The 26285-nt window shown below is 47.8% G+C and overlaps 1 protein-coding gene across 1 annotated transcript in view; it reads left to right on the plus strand.

Moving 5' to 3' along the window:
• The window catches only part of LOC126525707 (transmembrane protein 114), a 104009-nt gene that overhangs the window by 73658 nt on the left and 4066 nt on the right, over positions 1-26285 (plus strand). The window contains exons 3-4 of the mRNA XM_050173622.3: positions 15383-15520; positions 24609-24706. Coding sequence (XP_050029579.1) covers positions 15383-15520; positions 24609-24706 — 236 coding nt within the window. The remainder of the gene's footprint in view (positions 1-15382; positions 15521-24608; positions 24707-26285) is intronic.

Raw genomic sequence — 26285 nt, forward strand, 5'->3', positions numbered from 1 at the left:
ATATTTACAAAACTTCAATGAAATGCAACGTTTGTTTATTTACTCTTCTATATGCACTAATGCGCCATAGGACATGGGGGGGTAGTAGCGCTAACATTACAGACATTGCACATGCAGAGCGAAGCACAGCTCTATAACAGCTTCATGCAGAGTTATTCATGTTATGCGCTGAAAAGCGTTGAAGAAGCTTGATTAATTATAATAGCAGATGGCCAATGGTCATGCAGAGTTATTCATGTTATGCGCTGAAAAACGTTGAAGAAGCTTGATTAATTATAACAACAGATGGCCAATGGTCAGAAGGGGTTACGTACAAACGACCGAAAACGAAAAAAAGGAAAAGCGTTGAAGAAGCTTGATTAATTATAACAACAGATGGCCAATGGTCATGCAGAGTTATTCATGTTACGCGCTGAAAAGCGTTGAAGAAGCTTGATTAATTGTAACAACAGATGGCCAATGGTCAGGAGGGGTTACCTACAAACGACCGAAAACGAAAAAAAAAAAAGAGAAAGCAAAAACAACCACGCGCACAAGGCATGCTCGTGTTGAGACAATATTCCTGGCGGAGTTTGTTCCATTCGCAAATTGTTTGGGGAGAAAACAAAAACGCGCGTTTAAATAAAGTTCGGCCAGGTAGCAAACTGTCGTACCTTTAAAGAGAGCTATATAGTTATGAAAAACAAAGCAAAAACAAAACGACGTGCACGGCTCGACAGTTAAAACGGACGCGGTGACTCTGTGACGAGGTCGCGCGCACGGTCGCTCGTTCGGCCGGCCCTCACGTGTCACAATACCGCATTCACGGGAAGGCCTTTATAGCGTCGTCAATCGAGAGCGATTGTTCGTTTTGACATCACGCATCGACGGCCGGCAAGACAAAAGAACCATTTGACGGACCTGTCTGGGCCGCGAGGCCTCGTATCCGCGACGCGTATATGCAAGGCGGAGAGAAAAGAAACGAAAAAGAAAGAAAGCTGTCGACCTATTTTGCATCTATAGTGTAGGTATCCTAGAGAGGCCCCGATTGTATAGGAGACTTGTCACGTGTTTGAGAACGTCGATTTCTTCGCTAAATCATCCACGCCCGTTCTTTGCGCTGTTTATCCAAAACCCGTCGCGGTGGCTTAGCGGCCGGCTCTGGCGTTTTACGCTGCTAAGCACGAGGTCGGGGGATCGAATCCACGGGGGCGAAATGAAAAAAAAAAAAATTAAGAATTTAATAAAATCGTCCTTGTCGAAATTAATCCGGAGGCTACGACTGCGGCGTGCGCCTCGTAATCAAATTGTGGTTTCGGCACGTGATGACCCCAAAATTCAGTTCTATTCGATGCGCTGTTTATTCGTCCTCGCGCAAATAAATCAACTCGGTCACCTTGCTGCACGTGTGAGAACTATATCTTGCGCCTCTAAACCGAGACGTACACTCGGGCGCAAAAGTTTACGCGACGCGGGATTGGCGACGGAGATATAGACCAGTTTTACAGCGAATTTTAATTACGTCGCCGCTGTCGCAAAGCATGCCGGTAGCGGTGCGAAGGGCTGCTCTTGTTGCCCAGCAGGTAAACATGCAGCTTACCATGGTAAAATGCATTTCCCTCGATGTTGCCACCCAAGTACACGGGGAGAAAGAAGCGAGGACTACTGTCAGCATGTCTTAAGCGAAAAAAAAAAATGAAGAAGCCCAGCGAGACACAGGACCAGAAGGAGGCATACACGCACACGCACACACAGTCGCCGGACTTATAACTGATTTATTGAAACGTACAGGTTCTTTTAAACACGGTACCGATTTTCATGCGCAAGCGCACATGCAAAAGAATGAGTCCAATCAGACCCTTGAGGATGTCGAACAAACGCCGACAAAAAAGCGCCACTCCTTCTCTGTGATAAGCACAGATGGGTCGCTCATGCGAACCTGCTCGTTTTTTCTGATACGAAACGGTTCAAGCAGTTCGCGCTCGTGCTTTGATTTCGCCCCTGCCGGTGATGCTAGTGCGGTGAAACCAAAGGCCTGCAGCAGTTACAATCTTTCACGTGCAAAGCGTGTAGTCGTGTCCTCTGCGGCGTTCACTTAAAAAAAAAATATATATATATGGGGTTTTACGTGCCAAAACCACTTTCTGATCATGAGGCACGCCGTAGGGGGGTACTCCGGAAATTTGGACCATCTGAGGTTCTTTAACGTGCACCTAAATCTAAGTACACTGGTGTTTTCGCATTTCGCCCTCATCGATATGCGGCCGCCGTGGCAGGGATCCGATCCCGCGACCTCGTGCTTAGTAGCCGAATACCATAGTCACTAAGGAACCACGTCGGGGTTATGCGTAGTAGCTGCGATTACGCAGTAATTCACTAAATAGAATGGCCTTATCAAAGCAGAAATGCACATATATCGTGATACCTGTGTGCCGCAAACTTTTGAGGCCGACTGTACCAAAGTTGTACCCTTAAATTATTTTCTGCAGGCAGCCTAATCTCATAGCCTATTCTCTTAGTTCACTGTAGGTGGTCGCGGATAAGTGATTTGTAACTATAAATTGGTTATACAAGAATGATTAGCAATAATGGTGGTAAAATGTGATAAATTCAGTCGGTGAGTCAGCAGCAAGCGTTAGATATACCTAACTGCTGCGAAGTAACTTTGCTCGGCAAATAGACTACAGATGTTGAATCTATAGCAGTCACTAGCTGCATTCCGAACTGTACTATATATAAAAATGGGCGATCAAAACACAGCTAGAACTGGTGCCGCTTGAAGTTCTGACGCCAGACTGTATAGCACGCACTTCAAAGAGGAAATGATACATTTGAGGGCGTAGACAGTGTCGCTTAACGCAGATTATACTTACCCTAAATATGAAGTGAAGCTTGTTTTGTAATCTGGGCTTCTGGGACACAGGTGAATTAAATCTCGTCGTGCGCTGCGGGATGACAAGCCAGAAAAGGCACATAAACGAAAAAAAGAAAGTTGGCAGTGCCGTCTAGAAGTCCTGCACAGACTCTTTGTGACGTCATGATTTCAATGGCGTCTGTTCGGAACTAAACAATTTCTCAATAAACAATGATTGCATTGTATTCTAAAGGGTCCAAAAGTATTCAGCTCAGGAAGTTCTGGGAACTTTCTCCGCACAAAAAAGTGGTACACATGTAAGAAAATACCTTAAATTCCGTAATGTCATAATGAAGTACTGGCACAGCAGTTTAGAGGGCCAACTTCAAAAATTATAATTTCGGTCGTAATTTTCATTCAAGCTTAAAAAGAAAAAAAAAGACACTATAGTGCTGTGATTTCTTTCCCACGTATTTGTTTCCTTAGTGCAATTTTTTCGTCGTGAATCAATACCAACTTGCGCAGCTCACTCTTCTATTAACTTTCTTTTTTTTTCCCTGATGTATACGCAGAACCACAGTTTTGAAACAGTAGTACCCAAATCTAAACTGACTTAGTGTCACTCCTTAGTGGTCCCAAATAACAACGCGTAACAATTAAACGCAGATGGGACGCGCGCGGTGTAACACTTGGTGACCGCGTAATTAATTTACTGCACGCGGGATCTGCCTCGCCCCAACTACGAAAGTACCCGGTGTAAGAGGGCGCTGATAGCCTAGGCCTGGCCGCGCGTGCCCGCATTCCAGCCGCTTTATCCAGTGTCTCCGCAAGTCCCTGCGCCCACTTTCGCTGGTTGCACGCACCGCGTATGTACTACGTAAGAGCGACTGAACAACGCCGACACTGTGACCCGCGAGCGCCGTTTGGCCTCAATTTCCCATTAAAACCGCCCGGCATGCAGCGCCTTCACGCGGTCGCTATGGCGACTATGTAGCACGTCCGCGCCGCATGCACTGAACGCTCCTCCCGGCGTGCTTGCTTGCAGCAGACGACGAAGAAAAGAACAGACGATGGCGGTTAAAGGACTAGGAGACGGAAGAAAGGTAATAAGCAGACGACAAAGGAACAATACGCAGGCGAGAGGCAAAGTATGAGCAGATGGGGTAGAAGGATGAATGGACAGACGACGGTTAGCGAATACTAGCAGACGAAGAAAGAATGCGCGGGCGAGAACTAAAGAATGACCGGACGGGCCACGCCCTAGGTTACATACTTGTATCCATACCTGGATACATCCACAATGCTAGCACGACGGAGCTTCATGTAGATTCTCTTACATATAGGGCACTCAAGATATTTAGCTCTGTTATCATCCACTTATCAAACTGTGGGAAGCACCTGAAGCTTGATTGACTGCTGATTACGCGTACTTGTGGCTTCTTTTAGTCAGGTAGGTATATTTCGACGCATGATAGCACTGACCGTTTTCGTTTTTTCTTTTTTCGCGTTACTGGAAGTAGACTGTAGGAATGCGTCTGCCAACATTTTCCCCATCACACCTTTCACTTGCAGCAACGATGTCTTCATCGTAACGTAATTTTGTGCGATAACTAAACGACGATTGTTCAAGTCAGCGTGTCTCGCTAAACGTGATACTCAGGAGGGACAGTCGTCATTGTCATGCATCATTTGCCATTAATATTGAACTGCTCTGAAATACGTCTAGTTCTGAGCTTAAACGTTTAATTAACAACACATACAAAATGTTACTTGCAAATAGAAACGTTAATGTTCAGTATCAGAATGACGTTGAGGAAAATCACATATTAATCGTTTAAGCTTTGTTTATTGCAGATTATCCATAGGGCTGTCATATTTATTTAAGTAACCATTTATTTAAATAAACCTTTTAAATAAATAAATAAATAAATAAAACTATGTAAATTGTAATAGCATTCCATTATTGCAGGTCATTAATGAGGCTGTCATGTACAGGTCGCTGCCAAACTTCCATCCTAATAGTCAGTGATGGAAAGCTACACAGCCGACTGAAACAAAATAGCACGGGAGCTATGAGTAAAGAGTAGGCAGACGACAACAAAATCGGCGGCGAAGCAAAGTCTAAACAGGCAACCAAGCGATAAGCAGACGAAAGAGGCCAAAAAATAAGCAGACGACGGCACGCCAAAGCACCGGCCACGGCAACGATGGCGACACGACGGTGGCTCATTGTCGGTCAGAGAGCGCGCCGCGCACAATGCAAGAACGGAAGCAGCCTCAAAGGCCAACGAGGTGAAACACTCAGCGTTCAACAACAATAGCGACATAATACCGGCACAAAACTCCATAAGTCCTCCCCCGGGGGGGTTCTTGTTTCAAGAGGTACGCTATCCGCCACTGAGCGTCGCAACATTCGCATCGTCGACGTCTTCACGCACAAGCAGACGACAAGGAAAAAAAAGGAGCGGCAAGCGCCCGCAGCGCCGCCTTGGTTGCCCGCGGAAGCGTGTCTATATATCATGGAGGCTGGCGCATCCAGGAGCGGAGATCATTCGGGAAAACACAAACAGATGGAAGAGGCGTGGAAAAAGAAAAGGAGAAAAACTGAAGCACAAAGTGTTGTGTCGTCCAGCGCATCCAAAGTTGGCGACGTAACCCATTGTGCCCTCCTCCTCGTGTTTTTTTCCCCTGGAAACAACAGTGTAACGACAGAAGCCACGATCAGCCGAGCTTATACGACGCCCGCCTTCTACCGTTACGTTCTATTCTCTCAGCACGCGCTGCGCATACTAAACGCCTCCACGCGCCGCGCGCGCAGTTTAGCGTCGTCTGAGGTTATTAGGGAAGAAAAGACATCGTCGTGAAAGAACACGCATGCCTGCGCAACGCGACCCAAAGCTGCAGGGAAACGATGCGCAGCCCCCCCCCCCCTCCACCCCCTTTCTCCCCTCGCCCGCTTTCGAAATGATCCTCCTTCAGCGCCTATATTGAAAGCGCACGTTTGCGGCGGCTGTACATACGAAAACAAAAAAGGGCCTCCCTGGCGAGCTTCTCTGGTCCCGACGAGAAGGTCAACGCTGGGTCACCGAAGGTTGCGCCGTTCGCGTATAACGGTCTTCTTCCTCCTGTTCATCGTCTCATCCTTTCTCACTTCTCTCTCTTTCTCTCTATTACTCCATCTCTCTCGTATACGATCCCTCCCCACCACGCTTACAACCTCGCGCGCGCGCCAGCAACGGGACGTCGTTGCCCAGAAAGTTAACCAAACCCCGTCATCATTAGGCTTAGCTCGTTATACGCGCGTACCATGAAGGATCCATTAATAGTGCTGGCTAGTATACCTCGCGCATAGCATTCCCTTTCCTTCTACTTATTCCCTGCCTGTTCACTCTCGCCTCTTCTGCGTCTTCTCTTTCCCGCGCCACGAGGGGTTGTAACGATCGTCTTACAAAAGTTAACCCCCGCGCGGTCGCCATTAGGCTTAGCTCGCTGTATCAAGACCCATGCGACAGTGCCCGCAATGCGATAAGTTCACCTTCTGTTTCCTTATTCTGCTTCATTTTTTTTGTTTGTTATATGCAAAAGCGAAGGGGACCTCCCCGCTTCTAGTTCGACCACCTTGTGCGTGCACACACACACACACACACACACACACACACACACACACACACACACACACACACACACACACACACACACACACACACACACACACACACACACACACACACACACACACACACACACACACACACACACACACACACAGATATATATACTGACTATCTTATGTGCGCGTGCCAGGATCGGGCCGTCAGAGCGTGTCTCGGCCATCATCACTGGCCCGGAACGCCGGCAGTGCGGAGCTTATACGTATACGCGAGAACCCCGACGCTGGGGGGCAACACTGAGAAAGAGAGAGAGAGAGAACGCACACATACGGTGAACTTCTTGCTCGCCCGGAGCCCTTTTTTTCCTCGTCCTAAGCCTTTTTTCCTTCATTGCAACTCTCGCAGAAATACTCGAGAGAGTTCGAGAACTAAAAGAGTATCACAACAAGCAAACAAACAAGTGCCGCGCAGAGAAGCCATCACCTTTTCCGCGACCAGGAGAAGAGGCAGGAAGATGTGCGTTATATAGGTGCGGTTCTCCGTAAATAGATTACACGCATCGCAGAACAGCTGGAAATGACGCGACCACGCCGAAACGCGTACCCCCCTCCCCCCCTCCCCGAGCACGCGGAAAGAACAAAAAATAAATAAAAGGTACATACGCACGCTCGCGTGGACAAGAAAACTCGAAATGATATTCACGGTGCGTTCTAAACACGTGCCTTATGGCGTCTGTGTGTCCCCTTTATAAGCATGAGGACAACCAACGAGGACGACGGCACAGAACTGCAGAGCCTGAGGTGTTGTGTGTATAATAAACACGACACGCAGGCTGGAGCATTTCGGGGCAATGCATGCGTATAAGCCGCTGAGATGTGTGTCCGGGTGCGTTCGTCTTTCCGTATATATATCACATCCGCTTAGCGGATTTTCCTATATAGCCCCCACTTGGGAGATGTTGAAGAGGATGTGCACCCTTGTTTCACAAAAGCTGGAGATGTGGCGGCAGTGCGGCTGGTCGTCGTCCGTGGGGCGTTGTCTACTTGTGTACTTACCCGTCGCGCACTTAACCAACAAGCCACCTAGATAGCACAAGGCCTGTTCACTCCTATCCATGACGTCATGCTACCTGACCCGACTGCCATAGAATCTAATGGGGATGGTCCCGAGTAAGCAACAGTGACTTTGACGTCGCCGCTTTCGTCACGCCAACCTTGGCAATGGAAATTTCGGGCCAAGTAGCATGACTTCATACAGCGTAGTGAACAGGCCTTGTGCTATCTAGGTGGTGTTGACTTAACCCGCCAAGTTTTGCTGTTGGTCGGTGCGCGGGAAATTTTCGCGGTCGGTGCAGGCGTCGAGAAGGAATCGACGACGCGCGAAGCTTCTCCGCTGTCACCGGGGGTTCCCCTGTCCATGCATATATACGCTTCGTTTTATGATTGATTGCACCCGAAGGATGACACCAGTAATCAACGTTGATGAATGTACGAAACTATAGGCACACAGCAACACGCTTCTATACAGTGTAAATGTCAGAGGTTCTCCCATTTGGCCATAAGGTTTGATACTAAAGTTACTAGGAGGGAAATCTGGCTCTGCCATTGCTCACCTATACCATGGGAATGATGTGGCTGTATAGTAAGTAGCATGTGGATGTGTCTAAATTTCGTGCCTGTCCTTTCCAATGCTCTTGTAGCTTTATTTATTACTTCTCGAAAGAGAAAAAAAATCAAATTCTAGGATTTTGAGTGCCAAATCCTCGATTATGAGGCACGCCGTAGTGCGGGACTCCAGGTTAATTTTGACCACATGGGGTTCTTTAACGCGCACCTGAATCTAAGTACAAGAACGTTTTTACTTTATGCATTTGAAGTGGCCGGGATCTAACCCACGCGACCTCGCCCTCAGCTGCGCAAAGCCATATCCACTGACCTATAGCGCGGCTGGTATTACATCGAAGTTGTATATGGCTAGCAGATTCGGCTGTCGCCTGTACGCCGAAAACTCCTCTGGCGCGATCCCATGCAAATAAGTGAGAGAAAAAATTAGAGAGGGAGGCGCGCGATTGGCTGCGTCAGTAGTGACATCGTTGCTCTCCGTTGCAGCCGAGCCCGCGGCCAGCAGTTTCTCTCCTGCTCCGAAATGGGTAGGCCACGCGTCATACGTACTCCCGAGGAGCAGGCAGCTTTTGATCAGCAGCGCCGCGAGGAGAACCGGGAAAGAGCTCGTCTATACGCCGTGCCGATGCTGCAGCTGTCCGGGCACAAGAACAGGCTCGTGCAGCCGAGCACAAGAAGCAACTGCGTATACCGAGGATCCGGCAGCCTGCCAAGCCGTCGTTTAAAGAACCGTCGGGATTAACCCAGTGATAAACGCCCAGGCCGCACGTTTCAGCTTCGCTGGTTAACCATCTGTACGGAGTGCTTGGGCAGTGATCTTGATTGTTCCTTATCTGGCCTATATTGTCCTCGAAACATTTTTCTAAACACATGACGCCAATAAGGCTGCGCCACTCGCAGCGTAATAATTGCGAAGTTATTACTTTATCATCATCATCAACCTGAGTACGCCCACTGCAGGGCAAAGGCCTCTCCAGTACCTCTCCAACTACCCCGGTCATGTGCTAATTGTGGTCATGTTGTCCCTGCAAACTTCTTAATCTCATCCGCCCACCTAACTTTCTGCTGCCCCCTGCTACGCTTCGCTTGGAATCCAGTCCGTAACCCTTAATGACCATCGGTTATCTTCCCTCCTCATTGCATGTCCCGATGATGCCTATTTCTTTTTCTAGATTTCAACTAAGATGTCACTAACTCGCGTTTGTTCCCTCACCCAAGCTGCTCTCTTCTTATCCCTTAACGTTACACCCACCATTCTTCTTTCCATACCTTGATGTGTCGTCCTCAATTTAAGCAGAACCCTTTTCGTAAGCCTCCAGGTTTCTGCCCCCTAGGTGAGTACTTGTAAAACACAGCTGTTGTACACTTTTCCCTTGAGGGATAATGGCAACCTGCTGTTGATGATCTGAGAATGCCTGCCAAACGCACACCAGCCCATTCTTATTCTGATTATTTCAGTCTCATGATCCGGATCCGCGGTCACTCCCTGCCCTAAGTAGATGTATTCCCTTACCACTTCCAGTGCCCCGCTACCTATCGTAAACTGCTGTTCTCTTCCGAGACTGTTAAACATTACTTTAGTTTTCTGCTTTATTATTTTATAACACAGCATATATACTCGTGAGAGGTACCGTTGAAATCACCAGTTTGCTAAGTCACAAAGCCGTATATATAAAGCCGGAAGGAAGATACGTTTAGGCAAATCCACGTACTGCATCCATGCTGGCTGAACCGGAAACTTGCAGCTGCCTCCGTAGAGACGCCATATTTCTCCGCAGTAATTTCGGTAGCGACACGCGCGCTATCTCTTCCGTGACGTCACTCGCGGATCATCGGCCTCGTTCGCAACGCTTTCCCGCCCGCAGCGGAGTGCTCCGTCGTTCACTTTCTTTTTTTTTTTTTCTCCCCGCCCCCGCCTGTCAGCGCCGTGTCCAATTGTGCACGCATTCACGCATGCGGCGCCATATTGGAAAAGAGGGGTAGTAGCTAGTAGTAGCGCGTGGGGTGGGGGGCAGAGGGGGGTTGCAGGGGCTCGCTAATGGACGTTGTTCCAGGAAATTTGAAAGGCTTCGCGCATATCATGCGACACGGTCGCGGAAGCAGCTATGCGTCGAGCGTTCCATATGGCTCCGTCGTGTGCGTAGTGTATATACTATACACGCCGAAATCGAGAACGACTGTACGCTTGTGTCGGCGTTGTCGCCGTCGTGTTTCTTTCTTTCTTTTTTTCTCCCTTGGTGGCACGAGAGAGCGGCACCGCGCGGTAGCCGTATCGCGAACGCCCCCGGAACGCGATTTGTACTACATCCGGTCTCTCGGCGGTGTCGTCACGGGCACGATGACAGCGTGTGAGCGGTTAATGCGCAGTCCACGCGTGTTTGTCGGAATCGTCGCAGCTGGAGGTGCTGCTTCCGCTGCTGTTGAGGGCAGATTGTGAGGCACTCCGCAAGCCTGTGAGACACGCCGAGAAACGCTCGTTCGTTCGACCGTGACGAGTCATGATCGCATTGCATTTATGTGGGTGTCCCAACTAACGTTGGCCAAACTGTTCAACGACGAAAAAAAAAAAAAATAATGAAGACACGATTTGAAGACCTGCCGTGTTGGGTTGTCACAGCGCTGACGACAAAACGCCTTAGATTTTGTAATTGTAGCCATGCGCCGTGTTTTTCTTTAAATATTTTTATTTTCGTTGAACAGCTTGGCTGCTGGGACACGCGCTTTAAATTTACCGTAATATACCGGGTGTTTCTGCGAAGACTCTTGTCGTCTTTCAATGTCGCCTGCGGCACAGTTCTCTAGTCGTTGAGCTGGTCTACTTAAAAAAAAAAAAAAAAAAGCGGACATTACTTGCACAACACTCGTTGCACAATAATCGTGTGGACGACGCCATTTACGAGATGTGCGCCGTCGTTCCGCTTACTTTCTTAGCAAAACGTTGCCTTATGCGTCGAAGCACAAAAGTAACTGGAACACCAGTGCATTTCTCCGCAGTGTTCGGGAATTAATATCCCGTAACTGGTGTCATTCTGAGCTTTCGTTCCAAGTGGATCCGCCTTGCAACCTCCCCGGCTAGAATTTGTAAATTGCAAATATATGCGCCACAAGGAGAGTAGTTATAAACTTAATTAGTGAATTTTGGTTCATTAGTCGATTATGCGCTTCAATTTCTTGTGCAAGTAACGTCCGCCTCTACGACTAGACCAGCTCATGGACTAGAATCGTGCTGTCTATCTGCTACAGGCAATATCTGAATTTTTTAAAAATGTTTTCGCTGAAATACCAGGTATATAGTAGCATATTATTAGGATAAACCTTTAAACCGCACGCTAAACCATACCCGTTGCACTCTGATACGCTTTTGCGCGCTTGTGTCATAAGAATAACGAATAGACGAACGAACGTCTTTCATTTGACTTTTCGTTCAGGAAACGTGATGGGCGCACTAGGCGCACCAAGGAAGCGCGTTATCAAATTCGCAAGAATCGTAATTGAACTCGCGTGTGTTCAATGCCGATCACGCTTGCCCCTTCCCCCACCTCCCACCTTCAGTTGGCCCAATTCTGAAAATTACTGCTGCTGCAGATTGGCTGTCATCTATCTCAGGAGCGGCCAGGGGATAGCTAAGCATAGGCCGGCAGGGTAAGCTAACATTCGCTTGTGCTAGCTCGCTGGGTTATTTTCTTCTCCTTTTTTTTTAAAGGCTACTTTACTCGTATTCATGTGCGCTCGCACTGGTCATGTACTCACACACGTTCCCAATCATGCTTTACCAACGCCCACTCCCGTTCACGGTCGCTTCGCATTCGCACTCACCTGTCAATCCCTCACTCTCTTACTCGTGTCAGCTTGCACTTACCCGCACTCTCTCGCATGCATATCTCCCGTCCACTCACACTCGGCGACAGTAGTAGTGCAACTCACGTCGACGCTTCCGATCCACACAAACTCACCGTCGCCAAGTTATATCCCTTCGCATTCGCAACGTTAACCGGCACTCGTATCTCTTCATACAGTCGTAACAAAAGTTTCGCACTCTCTGGGGCTTATCTTGTCCCACAGCGATTGTCGCCATCTGCCTTGCTTTGCGCTTCCTTTTTTGCAAATTCTGCGCTCGCTGCTTGCTTTCCTGTAGAGAATGCTGCGCCACGCCAATGACGAGCACGTCGTTCGTGGCCTAGAAAGGTACCGGCCGCGCAGCGTTCAGGAAAGGAAAAGTGCGCAAGACGGTTGCCAATTACCGTTGTGGCTTACGACATAAGACCCGAAGGGTGCAAACTTCTTTTTTTAAAGAGTGCACTCAAGTCCCTTGACATCCTTCGTCACTCGCTATCGCTCTATCGCTCGTCTTTGAATTGAGCTTGCAACGAGAACGAGTCAGTGCGCTGTCGAGTGAGTAGGCCGACCTATGTAGCAAAGTAACGTTACCTCCCTCCTCTCCCCCCCCCCTCTCCCGACGCCTAACCGACACCTAACCTACCCCCAACCGACGTGGCCCCTGGCACATATAGTGTATACTCGGTAGGCTCGCCGAGTAACCGTGATGCATGCCGTCGGAATCGAAGGCGAAGGGCACGAGCCTCCCGAGGGACAAAGCAACACGAAATTGTTCCGCCGTGACTCGGCGGGCCAAAGATGAACGCTTCAGATACGGCCGTGAGAAACTGTTGGGCGCCGCCGCGCAATCCGAATGCCTTCGATCGCCGCACCGCGCCATTTTTTTCTCACGTTGTACCGTGCGTCGTCGACGTGTGTACGGACGCCTCACGCTTATGATACCTGAACGGCGTGAGTATACACGCAGGAACGCAGCGCGTAGCTGCACGCAGTATATATATGCAAAGCGTTCCTGGGAAGACAGTACAGCAGTGTGCTATACGTCGTCTCCCTGTTGCTTTCTTGCTTCGCCCCTTTGTTACGTTCACTCTTGTTCCGCGGATATTAAGAAGTTGCACGCCTCGCCGCTGCGATTCGAACCGAAACGCCCCGATAACCTTGACTGCAATAGGCGCGCTGCGTTCGCTAATCCCAGCACCTATGCTGCGCGCGCTTTCATGAATGAGCACGGTATGACGCCGATTCGCAAGAGCAAGTGTTTACAGCGTGCACATACAGCTGTGTTCGGGATTGCAATGAGACTCGTAAATGAACGGAAAGAGCGTAGACGCAAAGTACACGTCTACACGACGTGAACGTAGCGTATACCGGGTATCCTCTTTTACAATGCACAAAAATAAAAAAAGAAATTCCTATACAGATAGCACAATTTTAGTCCTCGAGCTGGATTACTCGAAGAGAGAGAGAGAACAAGGATAGGAAAGGCAGGGAGGTCAACCAGAACAGCATCCGGTTTGCTACCCTACACTGGGGATAGGGGAAAGGGGAACAGAAAGAGGAAGAAAGGGAGAGAGTAAGCACTGAGTACGGGGGGTGTAGGAGGGACATCATACACGAGGACACTGTAAACGGTCTCTTAAACCGGTGCACTTCAAGTATTGTACTAGTGCACGAATCGCTTTTCGAGCCAGTGACGGGTGTGGCCACGGTCCGGTATCTTTGACTCGGTGAACGGTCTCGAGTCTAGTCGGTGCAAAGTTGCCCGCAGAGAGAGGCGTTGGACAAGAGGCGGACGTTATACTTACGCGAGAAATCGACATGCGCCACCGACGAATTGGCGAAACATTTTATTAACAAACGTTTTAACTGATCACGTTGCAGCGCATGTTGCCATTTGCGAATTCTAGCCGGCGCTCTTTGCAAGGCGTGTCCGCTTTCATGGGAGAAATTCTGAGGATGGCACCGATTTCGAGATATGCGCCGTCATACCTGTGGTAAAAAAAGAAATGCCCTGTCGTTTCACTGACTTTTTTCTTTTTTGACAAAACGCTGCTTTATGCTCTGAAGCACAAAAGTAACTGGAACGCCAGTTACTTTTGCGCTTTTTACTGTAAGCCCCCACCGGCTATACAATACGTAAATTGCAATATGTGCCGCAACGTGAATGGCTATGTCGTGAGTGTCTAAACGGCGATGTTGTACTCCAGCGAAGAAATGTTAAAGCATGACTAACATGGGCTATCATGAAGTTTGCAGAATGTTGCCCAGTTTCTACGTAGCGCGTAAACTGCTACAAGCAAAGTGTTGGAAAGAGAGAGAGAGACACACAACTTTATCCCATCTTAAAGGGAAAAGGGCTTGCGAGAAGAAGTGTTGGGAAATTGGGCCGGTTCCGAAGGTGGTGAAGTCTTTCTGTACTCGGCGCCTAAAAGCGCGAGCTGTCCCGAGGAAAGAAGAGGCACGTGGCGCACGCGCCGGGTGTTGTTTCAAAAGAGCTGGTTACTTTTGGAAGGAGAGAAGTAAGCGTGCGATCGCACCAAGTGACCTGCTTTGTACGCGCGTACGTATTGTTGCTAAGAGGGTAACGAACTAAGAACGCGATCGCGCCCTTGTGGTTGGAGCACCGCGCGGGAGACTGCGTCAGTCGGCAGAGGTTCGATTCCAATGTCGGGCACACATAATTTTCTTTTTTTATTATTATTAAAGCGAGGCAAGACCATGAACCTGCCTACCTACCGCGAAGTGTCAAGAATGAGGCAAAGAGCGTTCCCGCATTTAAAAGAAAAGAAGATAAAAAAGGAAGCCAATAGTCGATAGCACCGATTAACAGCGGCGGAACAAGGAAACGTCACAGGCTGAAGCCGATGTCTCGACAAGTGCATTTGACGAAACGTTGGCGACAGCGACATCCCTCGCTCGACCGTCGTTGCGATCATTTCAAGCCTTCATCTGTGCTGTGAACCTGTTTTTAACGCATGCAGGGAAGTGTTGTATGTCTATATGAGAGCTAACATTCCTGACTCTCGCGTTACTCCCAGCGTTTACGCTGCATGCGCTTGGACTTCTCATCGGTGGCGTGCGCTAACGCGTTCGGAGACACCTTGACTGTAGTCCTGCTCCCTACTTTCGTGTAGGAAAATTTGACCTCAAGTTCGACAGCGCACTTTCAGTTAAAGACGCCGAAAGACAAAGCCTGTCGCATCGTTAGAGCAAGACTTATAGCGTGGCTTATACATCAACAGAGATGGCGGGAACTTGCACAGAGCGGCAATGTATAACGTAGCTGTACGAAACTGCGAAATAAAGGATGAAAGGCGTGCACGTATAAAATAATAGGTTAGACATATATCATGGGAGTTGCATGCAAGCATGGTCATCGTGCACTGAATTCATTCGCCGCGCCCTGCTATATAAGGCGCTCCAAATGAATATGCAAATAAGTGATCGCGTTCCTGATACCTGCTCCTCTGATGACGCAGACATGGCCCGCTCTGTGGTGGCGCTGTTCATCATATCCTTCTTCTTCGCCTTCCTGTCCTTCTTCACGGGCATCGCCGGCTGTTGGAAGCGCTCGAACAGCAACATCATCGCCACGGGACTGCTGCAGATACTCGCAGGTGAGGCTGTTCATCACGTTCACCCCTATACGTACGTCATGTAATAATGGCACACACACTCGCGCGTGCGCGATCGTACAAACACATAAACACACACGTGCACACATACGCACGCACACACAACTCGCAAGTACGGCTATTTCGACGCCGACTCATTCGCTCACTTGAACTCACTCGCTGACCGAACTCGCCAGCTGTTGTAGCCTCACTCCATCACCAGCCAGCGACCCACGGATCCATTCCACTCCCCCCTTTTTGCTTCACTTGATACATGCGCAGTGACCACACAAGCAGCACACGCATTCACATACACACACGCGCGCACACACGCACACTGAAGCTCACAAAATCTCGCGAACTCCCGCAAATATATATAGAGTGAAGTATGGAAGAAACAGTTGCTATCGCTACGAACTGTTATACTAAGCAGACTAATCATGCTCGTCCTGTTTATACTTGGTCTGCGTATGTGTGTTAATTTGCGCGCACCTCTTCTAACAGCTATGTTTCGCCAACTAGTCCAGCAAGGTGTACTGATAATTTAGTATATACAGAACTTAAGAGGAAGCTTTAGCTCGGGTGCTCCTATCTAAATACATGTAAAAGGAGAATTCGTTTTTCTCGGCAACCACTGCACCAAATTTGACGGGGTTTGCTGCATTTAAAAGAAAAACTTAAAATCTAGTGACTGTTGGTTTCGAATTTTTGAATTAGGTCGTCAATTTTTTATTAAAAATTGGTGAAAATTGAAAATTTCCAAAAAACGAAACTATCAAGTTTACAACTCTGTAACTCAACCACTAAAAATGATAATACAATTCTGTGAATTGCATCTAATAGTACATCTAAAGCGGACAAAATTGATATGTTACACATGAATATAAAAAAATTTAATCCTAGGGAAATACAACTTTTGCAAAACCGTTGTAACCAACGTAACAAATTCACGTAAGATGTAAAATGACATATTGCATTTGTCCGCTTTGAATGATCTAATGGATGCCGTTTCCAGAACCGCGATATCAGTTCTTGATGCAGAGCTATGAATTTGTAAACATTGTGCCTCTATTTTTTTCAAACGGTCAAATATTTGAAAATCGTTTTAAGAAAATTCAAGCCCTAAATCGAAATTCCGCTTCCAACAGTCACTAGAATTTAACTTTGTCTTTCAAATGCAACAAATTTCATCAAAATCGGTCCAGGGGTTATCTCATCAAAACGTTTTTGCGTTTTTACATGTATTTGAATAGGCCGCGTCGGAGTTGGGCCCGAGCTAAAGCTTCCTCTTAAGGGGAAGCTTTAGCTCGGGCCAAACTCCGACGCGGCCTATTCAAATACATGTAAAACGCAAAAACTTTTTTCTGAAACAACCCCTGGACCGATTTCAGGGAAATTTGTTGCATTAGAGAGAAAAAGTTAAATTTTAGTGTCTGCTGGAAGCCGAATTTCGATTTAGGGCCTGAATTTTGTTGAAATAATTTTCAAAAATACGGAAGTTCGAAAAAAACTAGACGCGCGAAGATTAAATATTAATAGGTCGTCGTCAATAACAGATATTGCGGTTCTCTAAACGTCATCCATTAGATCATTCAAAGCGGACAAATTCGATATGTCAATTTATGTATTACGTAAAAATGATACGTTGTGTACAAGGGTTCATCAAAAGCTGTATTTACACATTACTATTTTTTTTAGATTCATGTGTAACATATTAATTTTGCCCTTTATAAATGTGCTATTACATGCAATTCACAGAATTGTGATTTCATTTTTCATAGCTGAGTTGCAGGGTTGTAAACTTGATAGTTTCGTTTTCTGAAAGTTTGCTATTTTTGCCAATTTTTAGTCAAATATTCACGACCTAAATAAAACATTCGAAACGAGTAGTCACTAGGTTTCAAGTTTTTTTTTTCAAATGCGACAAACGTCGTCAAGGTTGGTGCAGTGATTGCTGAGAAAAACGAATTCTCCTTTTACGTGTATTTAGATAGGAGCAAGCTAAAACTTCCTCTTAAGGCATGATTTGGTCGCGCAAAACAATCGACATCAATTTTTCGTTTATTTCACTCTACGCGTCGTATGCGAAGAAGCGTCATGGATGCTTCAGCGTGACAGAACCTATCTGGCGGGATATATTCCAGAAGGGAACGTGCAGCGCTCACTATAGTACGTTCCCTGGCCAGCCAGGAACATGAACTTCCGCGTAACCTCGAGGTGGGCATGTTAATATAAATTGAATTGGCAGTAAGAACGCGTCGTTAGCGCTGAAAATTAAATTTAAGAAGGAGAGATAACAAGTACTGCAGAAGGCAAACGGAAAGAAAAATTATATACAGAGGAGGCGCGTCTCCGTTGCTACGCGACGCCTGCCAGGTCGGAGCATGCGCAGAGCGGGCCGTTCTGAACTGCACTGTAAACAACGTTTCCCGTTCCCGACAGAAAAATGGCGGACACACAGCGTAACATAAAGCAAACGCACGCAACAGTGATCACGATTATCGTTGCGGAACAAATTAAACCGTAAAGAGTTTTTCATTTTTGATTCTTTATTATTATTATAGTTTTTTCGCGACTGTGTATAGAGTCAATGCGCCCACTCCTCTTGCCCGCATAACAAGTCCGCCGTGTTTCACAAACGCGCAGTTTCTGCCACAACCTGCGGTATAAGAAATGGGGTCGGCGCTATATATATGTTTTTTTTTTTTCAGTTCCTTCACGGGCTAGCCAAATCTGCGCATGCGCAGCAGTCCCTCGTGCCATGCCGGTATGGTAGCAGCTTTCGCAATTCCGCGCGCAGTTCGCCCAGAGGACCTTCACCACGCGCCGTCCGAGCCCACGCAGAAAAACACGCGATCGAGCGCGTTGCGTAAACAATTGCGAGTCGCACGCCTGCGATACTACTGCAGTGTGCAGCGTACGACGAAACGGAGCACGCGTTTCGCTATTGGGTCCTATTCGTCTTGCCTCCCCGCCCTGGTATAATATACCTCCCAATCGCAACGACGGCTCGCTTTCGCAAAGCGTTTTATAGGCGCGTATGTGTGTGTATACATCTCTTTTGTTTTTCTATCCCCGTATATACGCTGTAGCGGCGTTACGGAACGCTTACGCGGATTTGCGCGCGAACGTCGCCGTCGGCGTTGGTGACTTCGGGGACTCTGTAAAATCGATTCGGCGCGCGCGTATATACGTGTAGTATATTGTCTGTCCCCCCTCCCCCGAGCAACAACACAGCAGCGCAGCTGGAACATTCCTGCGAGAACAACACCGCGGGAGGCGGATCGCTGCGCTCAACAAAACGTCAACAACAACAACAACAAAAAAAGAGAATAATAAAGTAAAGCACAAAAAAAAAACAACGTGAGCAGAGTTGAAGGTGTAGGCGCGCAAGTGCTCATGAGTTCGTATTTTCCGGTGTTTCGAGAGAAAAGGAAATAAAGAGAACTGCGTTAAAAGAAATTCGCCGCTTGGCGCGCTCAAATTACGCCTGCGCCCTTCGCTTTTCCAGTTGGCTCCGAAGCCGGTCCGCGTATTTGTTTCTTTCATTTTCTGTTTCTTTTTTTTTTCTTTTAGTATCGTCGGGAACTCAAAACGCGCGCGATCACCTTGACATTTCAGAAAGACGGCGTCGGCGTGAGCTGTAAGCCTCGTTACACACGCTACGGAGATACGCGTGCAAAACGTTGCAAGTTGCGTGCAACATTCACGTGAATGACAACGTAATCTGCACGTAACTAAATAAAGCAATTGACAAAGTTATGTCTACTCCGTTTGAGAACCAGAGTTGGCGAATATATAGAGTGTGTGCGCCCGATTTGTCCATACATATATGTATACAATCGGCCTCTCTATGTGGCTTTCATAAATTACGAAAAGGCATTTGATTCAGTAGAGATACCAGCAGTCATAGAGGCATTACGTAATCAATGAGTAGAGGACGCTGATGTAGATATCTTGGAAAGTATCTACAAAGATTCCACAGCTACCTTAATTCTCCACAAGAAAAGTAGGAAGATACCTATAAAGAAAGGGGTCAGACAAGGAGACACAATCTCTTCAATGCTATTCACTGCATGCTTGGAAGAAGTATTCAAGCGATTAGACTGGGAAGGCTTAGGAGTGAGGATCAATGGCAGATATCTCAAAAATCTCTGGTTTGCAGATGACATTGCCACTGGAGGTATATAGTGCGAAGCACGAGCCAAGTTCGAATCTTGACTCAACGATTTAAAAGTGACGTTACACTGCCGTTTAGAAGCTCGACAGGAAGTCTAGGAATTCCCTGGGACACTTGGCGCCACAGGTCTTCGGTGCTTAAAGAAAGATGACGAGGAGAGAGAGAATAACGCTGTATACGAAAGAGCACGCGAGCGTGTAGGTAGCTCCTCCACTGTGCATTGGTTGGTCCCCTCAATCCAGGAGTCCAGCGGGCATAGCTGCTCTTCTCGCTCGGTTGACCAGGTTGAGGTTGTCCGTCGAGTCAGAGCCTGACAGCGCTGCCTCCCATTGCCGTGCGATGGGGTTTGTTATGGGTGTGAGCTCTGGGGCGCTTGCGCAAGCACATACCACGTGGTAAAGCGTTGCGCTTCGATCGCAGTGTGGGTACTTGTAAGAATACAACGAAGGGTGAAGGAAGACCGGAGCAGTTATAGTATATACGCATCTGAAGATCGAAACGCTAATGGCGTGGTAATTCTTGTCGAGTTGTCTTGAGGTAATTGGACTGCATCATCGAACTCAATGGGGCCAACGTTTGAAGTATATGCACCTACGAAGCACGGCAATGTAGAAACTAGTAAAAGTCGACGTCCGTTATCGGTGCGAACTCGTAACCGGTTCCAGTAAGCAGTTCCAGTTCCAGGTGCGCTATTTATCGACAATACTCATCTGACCTCGCGTAGCAGTTAATAGCACCCCGTTGTGTTGCAAATTGCACCCGTAGCTGCCATTCGAAAGCCGTACGAAAGTCATTAGAAAGTCAGCAAAAGCTTGAGCCATTCATGCGCTTGGCTAGAGAATAGTAGCTGCAGAGTGCGCCTGTTTCATTCGTATATATGTGGGCAGATAACTAAGGATGTAATGATTTCTATTGCTGTTTTCTTCAGTGCGGCTAACATAAAGGCGGAGGAAAAAAAATAGAGGGACGGGTGGGGTGAAAGCATTGTCAGTAACTGAGAGCAGTGTTAACTAATACGCTCATACAAATGCGCCACTGTTGCAACAGCGTGTCGCGCAGATGAAAGAGAAAGCAAGGTTACTTCTCGTAAAGTTACGGCATGGAAACAAAGACGACACCTGAATTCAACTATACCCACAAATGATATTCCAGCGTGCAATTGATCGTCCAGCGTCCTTTTGATCGTCTGTTTCGGCCGTCGAAAAAGAAAAAGGTTGCCGTCTGCACGTTCGCTGCAGTTAACCAGTGTGACAACGGCATACCAGCGTCAGCCAAATGTCGTCTGTTCTGTCCGTCGCCGAAAAACCTGTCGTCTGCTCGCTGCACCCAACTGTCCAACGCACGTGCAGCGCGCGCAACAGACGCACATCGGCGCGTAACGAAGCCGTGACCAGCGCCGCCGTTGCCGCAGTCGTCTGCGTAAGCGCAGTTTTTGTTCGTCTGCATCGAGGCCAACGCACACACACCCCGAGCGCGCGCCTTTTGGCAGCGCGAACGGAGACGCCTGCAGGGTTTTTAGCACGCCAGAACAATGCGACGCTCGTAAGGCGCACAATTCGTGGCGAACTCTCGCGCGCTAGGGTGTTGCAGAACGTTTTGAGAAAGAAAAATGAAGTATAAGAAAAGTAGAGGTAGATAAATACTTGAATAAAGTGACAGAAGGTGGTTGCATGCATCCGTGCGTGTGCATGCGCGGCCTCTATAGCGTCGAATTATACGTTACGTGCAACGTATACAGCTGGTGCATATAAGGTCGCTGCGCGAGGTCTTATGTATTGCAGAAAATGTGTTACTGCGTGAAGGTCTACTCCGAGTATTTAAATCATGAGCTTAATATCGAGAATAATTATTAACATATTCCGATGCTTAGCATTCCATTGAGGCCCATGAATGACTGCGTCGTCTGCTCTCCTGTGCTCAAGCAGACGACTGCGCTGAGTTGCGGAAATAAGGCACCGCGCGTTGTCAGGGCCCTGCTGCGTGTAAGAACAATGCCGTTCCTGTTAATTTCTGTGCATGCGCCCATGCATTCGTTCTACATTAGACAGCGTCGAGCAATTACAAAATTGGGCATCAACAAGAAATTTTAATTTCTAGCACTGCCGTGAAGCCTACAATTGTGCTACAATGATCGAACATGCGCCCGTTGATTTCAGCCTGAATGCCTATAGGCTGCGAAGAAAAAAATATGTTTGTTTTAGCTGCATATGGTGGCCTCCAGACTTTTGCTCGCAACCGTAGGTCAAGTACGATTACCGTATTTACGACTGTTGACATTCAGACTATTCAATGTTGCCTTTTGCTGATCTGCAGCAAATATTTCCTTGTATATCTGCAGTAGCTTATCTTTTGTTCAGTCATTTAAGCGATTTTTGAAACCATATAGCAGATCAATGGCATCAAAAGTGATAGTCTATTACCACTGTATTACCGCTGTACCACTGTCCACTTTACGTGCTCGCCTTACGAAGACAACATGAACCTCCTGAAGGAAGCGTTCGCCTTGAATTCATTTGGACAGACGTCGAGATGGGCGCCATATACGTCTGCGTTAGTGTTCGCGTTGTGTTACACACTGACGCAAGCATTTTACGCTGTACTAAAACTGTCTAACATATAATTCAAAACAGCTCGCACTTGCACCGGTATCTCTTCCTCGAAACTAAAGTAATCGTACATTTCGTGCGAGAACGCTCGCTGTGAAGAACGATCGAGGTAGAGCAACAACAGTAAACAGTATTTTCCAAGGCCTATTTTCGGCAATCGACCGGATATGTGCACTGTCTCGTCACTTCTCTTCCTTTTCGTCGAACAAAGGCTCTTCGCGCCGGGATGTGCGCAGCGTCGTTTGTTTTTCGACCGGCATTGGGCTCCAGCGAGCGAGCGAGTGGCAGCGCCCTCTGCGTTCTTTTGGGACAACGATTGGCTCGCCAGAGCGGAACAGAGTGCGTAGTGGGCCGGACGTGCACTTGATGCGCAGGATGCAGTACGTTCTGCGGACGGGTGTGTCATCTAAATTGAGTGCACCCAGTTTCCCTTTTTCTTTTAAGTTTATGTTGTTGCTTTTCCCTTCATCCACACGGCGGGGCGGAGAGGTGCCCGTCAATCAGCCCGGGCGGGCGTCCCTGACACGGCACGTTGCCACTCGTAAACGCGTTTTCTCTCTTTTGTCCTCTCAACATGTGATACCCCCAGCACGGCACCGTCGATCAGTGCGCACATTCCGGCTTAGCTATGGGCGAACCAAGCGCTGAAGCTTCACGTGCCCAACAGCAGCGTCGCAACACATAGCCTAGCTATGGCGAACGGAGGAAACAGATTTCAATACGCAATGAAACTCTGGGATTTCAAATGCCAGGACCACGAGGCATGCCGTAGTGGGGGACTCCGGATTGACTTTGACCACCTGGGTTTCTTTAATGCGCGGTACACGGGCGTTTCTTTGCATTCCGACAAAATAGAAATGAGGCCATGCACGTCGGTTGGAATCGTACCCACGACCTCGTACTCGGGCAGCGCAACGCCATAATAGCCATACGAGGTACAGCGGCGGCAAGAAACGGTTTTCAGTAGCACACGCTGCGATTTCGTGCCCGTGGCCTAATGGGTACAGCATCGGGCTGATGTGCTGAGGGAACAGGGTAAGAAACCAACCGTCGGGCTAACTTGGGTCGCTGCGTATGCGTCGCAACTTTCAATATTTCTCCGATTATCGGCGGAATCGAACCCACAGCATATACTGAGACAATCTTGTCTGATTATATATTCACACGGGTGCCGCACGCGGAGTTCGCGGTGGCACCGCTTGATGGCGCAGCGTGTTCGGTAGTACGCGTGAGATAGGAGCCCCGCTGCATACGCGACTCGTTTTGGGTGGTGGCGCAACATAGCATGTCGCCACATGTTGCTTCAATGCTAATCGCATTAACGTCGACGTGCATCGTGAGATGGGTGCTGCCCAAATTTATTTCCATGAACAATTGCTCGTCCGGCCTACGCAAACATGTTGGTCGATCTGGTGACGCGCTTTGCCGAACACCGAATTATCAATGCTGTATAACTGTGGAGCTCCACCTACAAAGTGGGGACGTATTTTCGACGGTCACGTTCGGCAATAGTATTTATTTATTTATTTATTTATTTATTTATTTATTTATCTATTTGTTTATTTCAATACCCTAAAGGGGCCCAGAGGACATCACTTGGGGGGAGGGGTTATTATGCAATCATAAGGTACAACAGAGTTACAGACACCAAGGAAAATAACGAAATTGATAAATACACTAAATATTGAGCATATACAAATCAAAGCAGGAGAGTACTACAGATGTCATCTCACAATCAAGAGGTATACCATGTAAAATATCGATTTCGCGCATATTGACCGGATTAGGGTTGCCGTATGTTGGCTCGATCCAGATACATCAGCAATTCTGTCTTTAAGGATGACGCATCAGTAAGGGTAACTATTTGTCCCTGCAGATCATCCCACTCTTTTACTGACAACACGCAACGCGAATTCTAATATTTCAATATTCTTGCGAGAATTGGTTCCACTTTCAGACGATAATCTCTGCGTGAAGAGATATGATGCGCCGGGAGAATACCGCCGTCAGGCGCGCGCTGATTGGCTAGTTGAGCACTACGTCACGCGAAGGCGACAGTATCGCTGAATCGATCGTCGCAGTATACGGCCCATGGACTCTACCGTGGTGCGCTGTATCCTTTGATGTGACTGTGGGCCCCCGCTGTGGCACTGGCGCAGATGATCATTCAAAGGAATTGGGCTTACCTGTGCATGCCACACACACTATTGCACGCCTCTGGCTTATGTGGCCGCAGAGCGACGACAGAATGTTTACATCGCGCGTGACCGTTCAATCGTCTTTTTTTTTTTTTTTTTCGTTTCAGCCCTGACGGTGGCAGGTGCGATGGGACTGTGGCACGGCGTCGAATACTACGACTTTAAGAAGCTGCACGACAGCCAGTCCGTCTACTCCTGGCCAGCCGTGAGTGTATTTCTATATCATTCTTACGGTATAACAGGTGCTGCCACCTTGAGGGCCTGAAAAGACCCACGATAGAGCGAAACCGGCACGTTGCTCAAGCCGCTCAAGAGCTCGGGTAGCGTTCTAAGGATCACGATCGAAGTGGTGTCGGACGCGATATCCAGGGTATCTCTGAAAGCCCCGAATGACGGCAGGACGATATGCAAAGATGATTACTTTCTTCCTTTTTGTCAATGAATTGGCGAAGCATTTAACGTTTGTCATCTATCTTATTGCCGCAGAAGGTTATACGAAGGCAAACAGCGTGTGTTATCTGAAGCGTTGCATACGTGCAATTAGGCGAGAATAATTCTTGCTAATCAGCTCGGTTGTTCAATATATTCAGTTATATATAATGTTTCGTGTTGCTACGTTCAAACAGTGCAAGGAAAAAGTGCAAACATTTGCATGAAAGTGGGTTATAACCAGTGACCAAATATTTTGGAACATATATGTAGGACTTAATGTGCTCTGTTGTGTAGGACTACTCGGAAGGCACATAGATGATCGTTCTAAAAGAAAGAAAGTGAGTAAACTCAGCGACAAAGAAGATCTCATCTGCCTAAATTCGGCTGAACGTATACACAGAGAACAGACGTATACATTATGCTACGTAGACATTATGCTACAACGGCGTAAACGAGAAAAATAAAATAAAAAAAGAAGCCGAATGAGCAGTTCATAGAACTCTACGTTTACATTGTAGATTCCAGCAGAAGGTTTGTTCATTACTCATCGAAAGAACCAACATGGCAGCATGAAAATCTCGTGTAGGTGCGCAGAAACTATAAGAGCGCGTTGTGTATATCAGTGCCTTTTCTTCGATGGCCTTCGAGACCCTCTGCGTGTTAGAATAGTCTCAGCAGCTTATAGGCGATCCATCGTTCTCTGTAGATGCTGGAACCCTGTGGGGCGAGGTATACTTGCGTACGCACTAGGCTACTGAAGCGCTACCGCACTCTTTTAAGGCAACCACATTCCACGACCGCCTACGACTAAGCTATTGGTGTTCCTTAGTTCATCACGAGTATAAATTCGTGGACTAAGGAGTTCAGCAAAGCCTTTCGATGTGCAGTTTGTAGACGTCATCGATAAATATCTACAGAGTATCTATAACATGGCGAACCTTAATTTCCGCACTGGTTCTATAATTCACGCTGCTCTCTCGCTAGAGAGAGGAATTTATCTACAGGAAGGCATAGAAGATCCCCCAGGGCTACTGCTTGTCGGGCCAGCTACTGGGGAAGGGGGCCTGCGTGTGTGCTTTATTTATGTGTTTATGTCTTTCTTTGAGCACGATCATCCGCTTTGTGTCGACCAATACGGATTAAAGCGGGAGTGGTGTAAGGAGTGTGGGTGGTCTTTGAGACCGGGAGGTCGACCACTCCATCCTTTTTTGTTTACACTTAGGCTGGAAGGAAGCATGCACAAGCGATGTTCCATGAGGAGCATGCTCTCGAAAGCCTTTTCTTGGATGTTCGTGTGTGTACATGCGGGTGTTGCCAGTGGCTAGCCCCCCTCCCCTTCTCCCGCCTGCCGT

Source organism: Dermacentor andersoni, chromosome 8, assembly GCF_023375885.2.
Source record: "Dermacentor andersoni chromosome 8, qqDerAnde1_hic_scaffold, whole genome shotgun sequence".
Taxonomy (NCBI): domain Eukaryota; kingdom Metazoa; phylum Arthropoda; class Arachnida; order Ixodida; family Ixodidae; genus Dermacentor; species Dermacentor andersoni.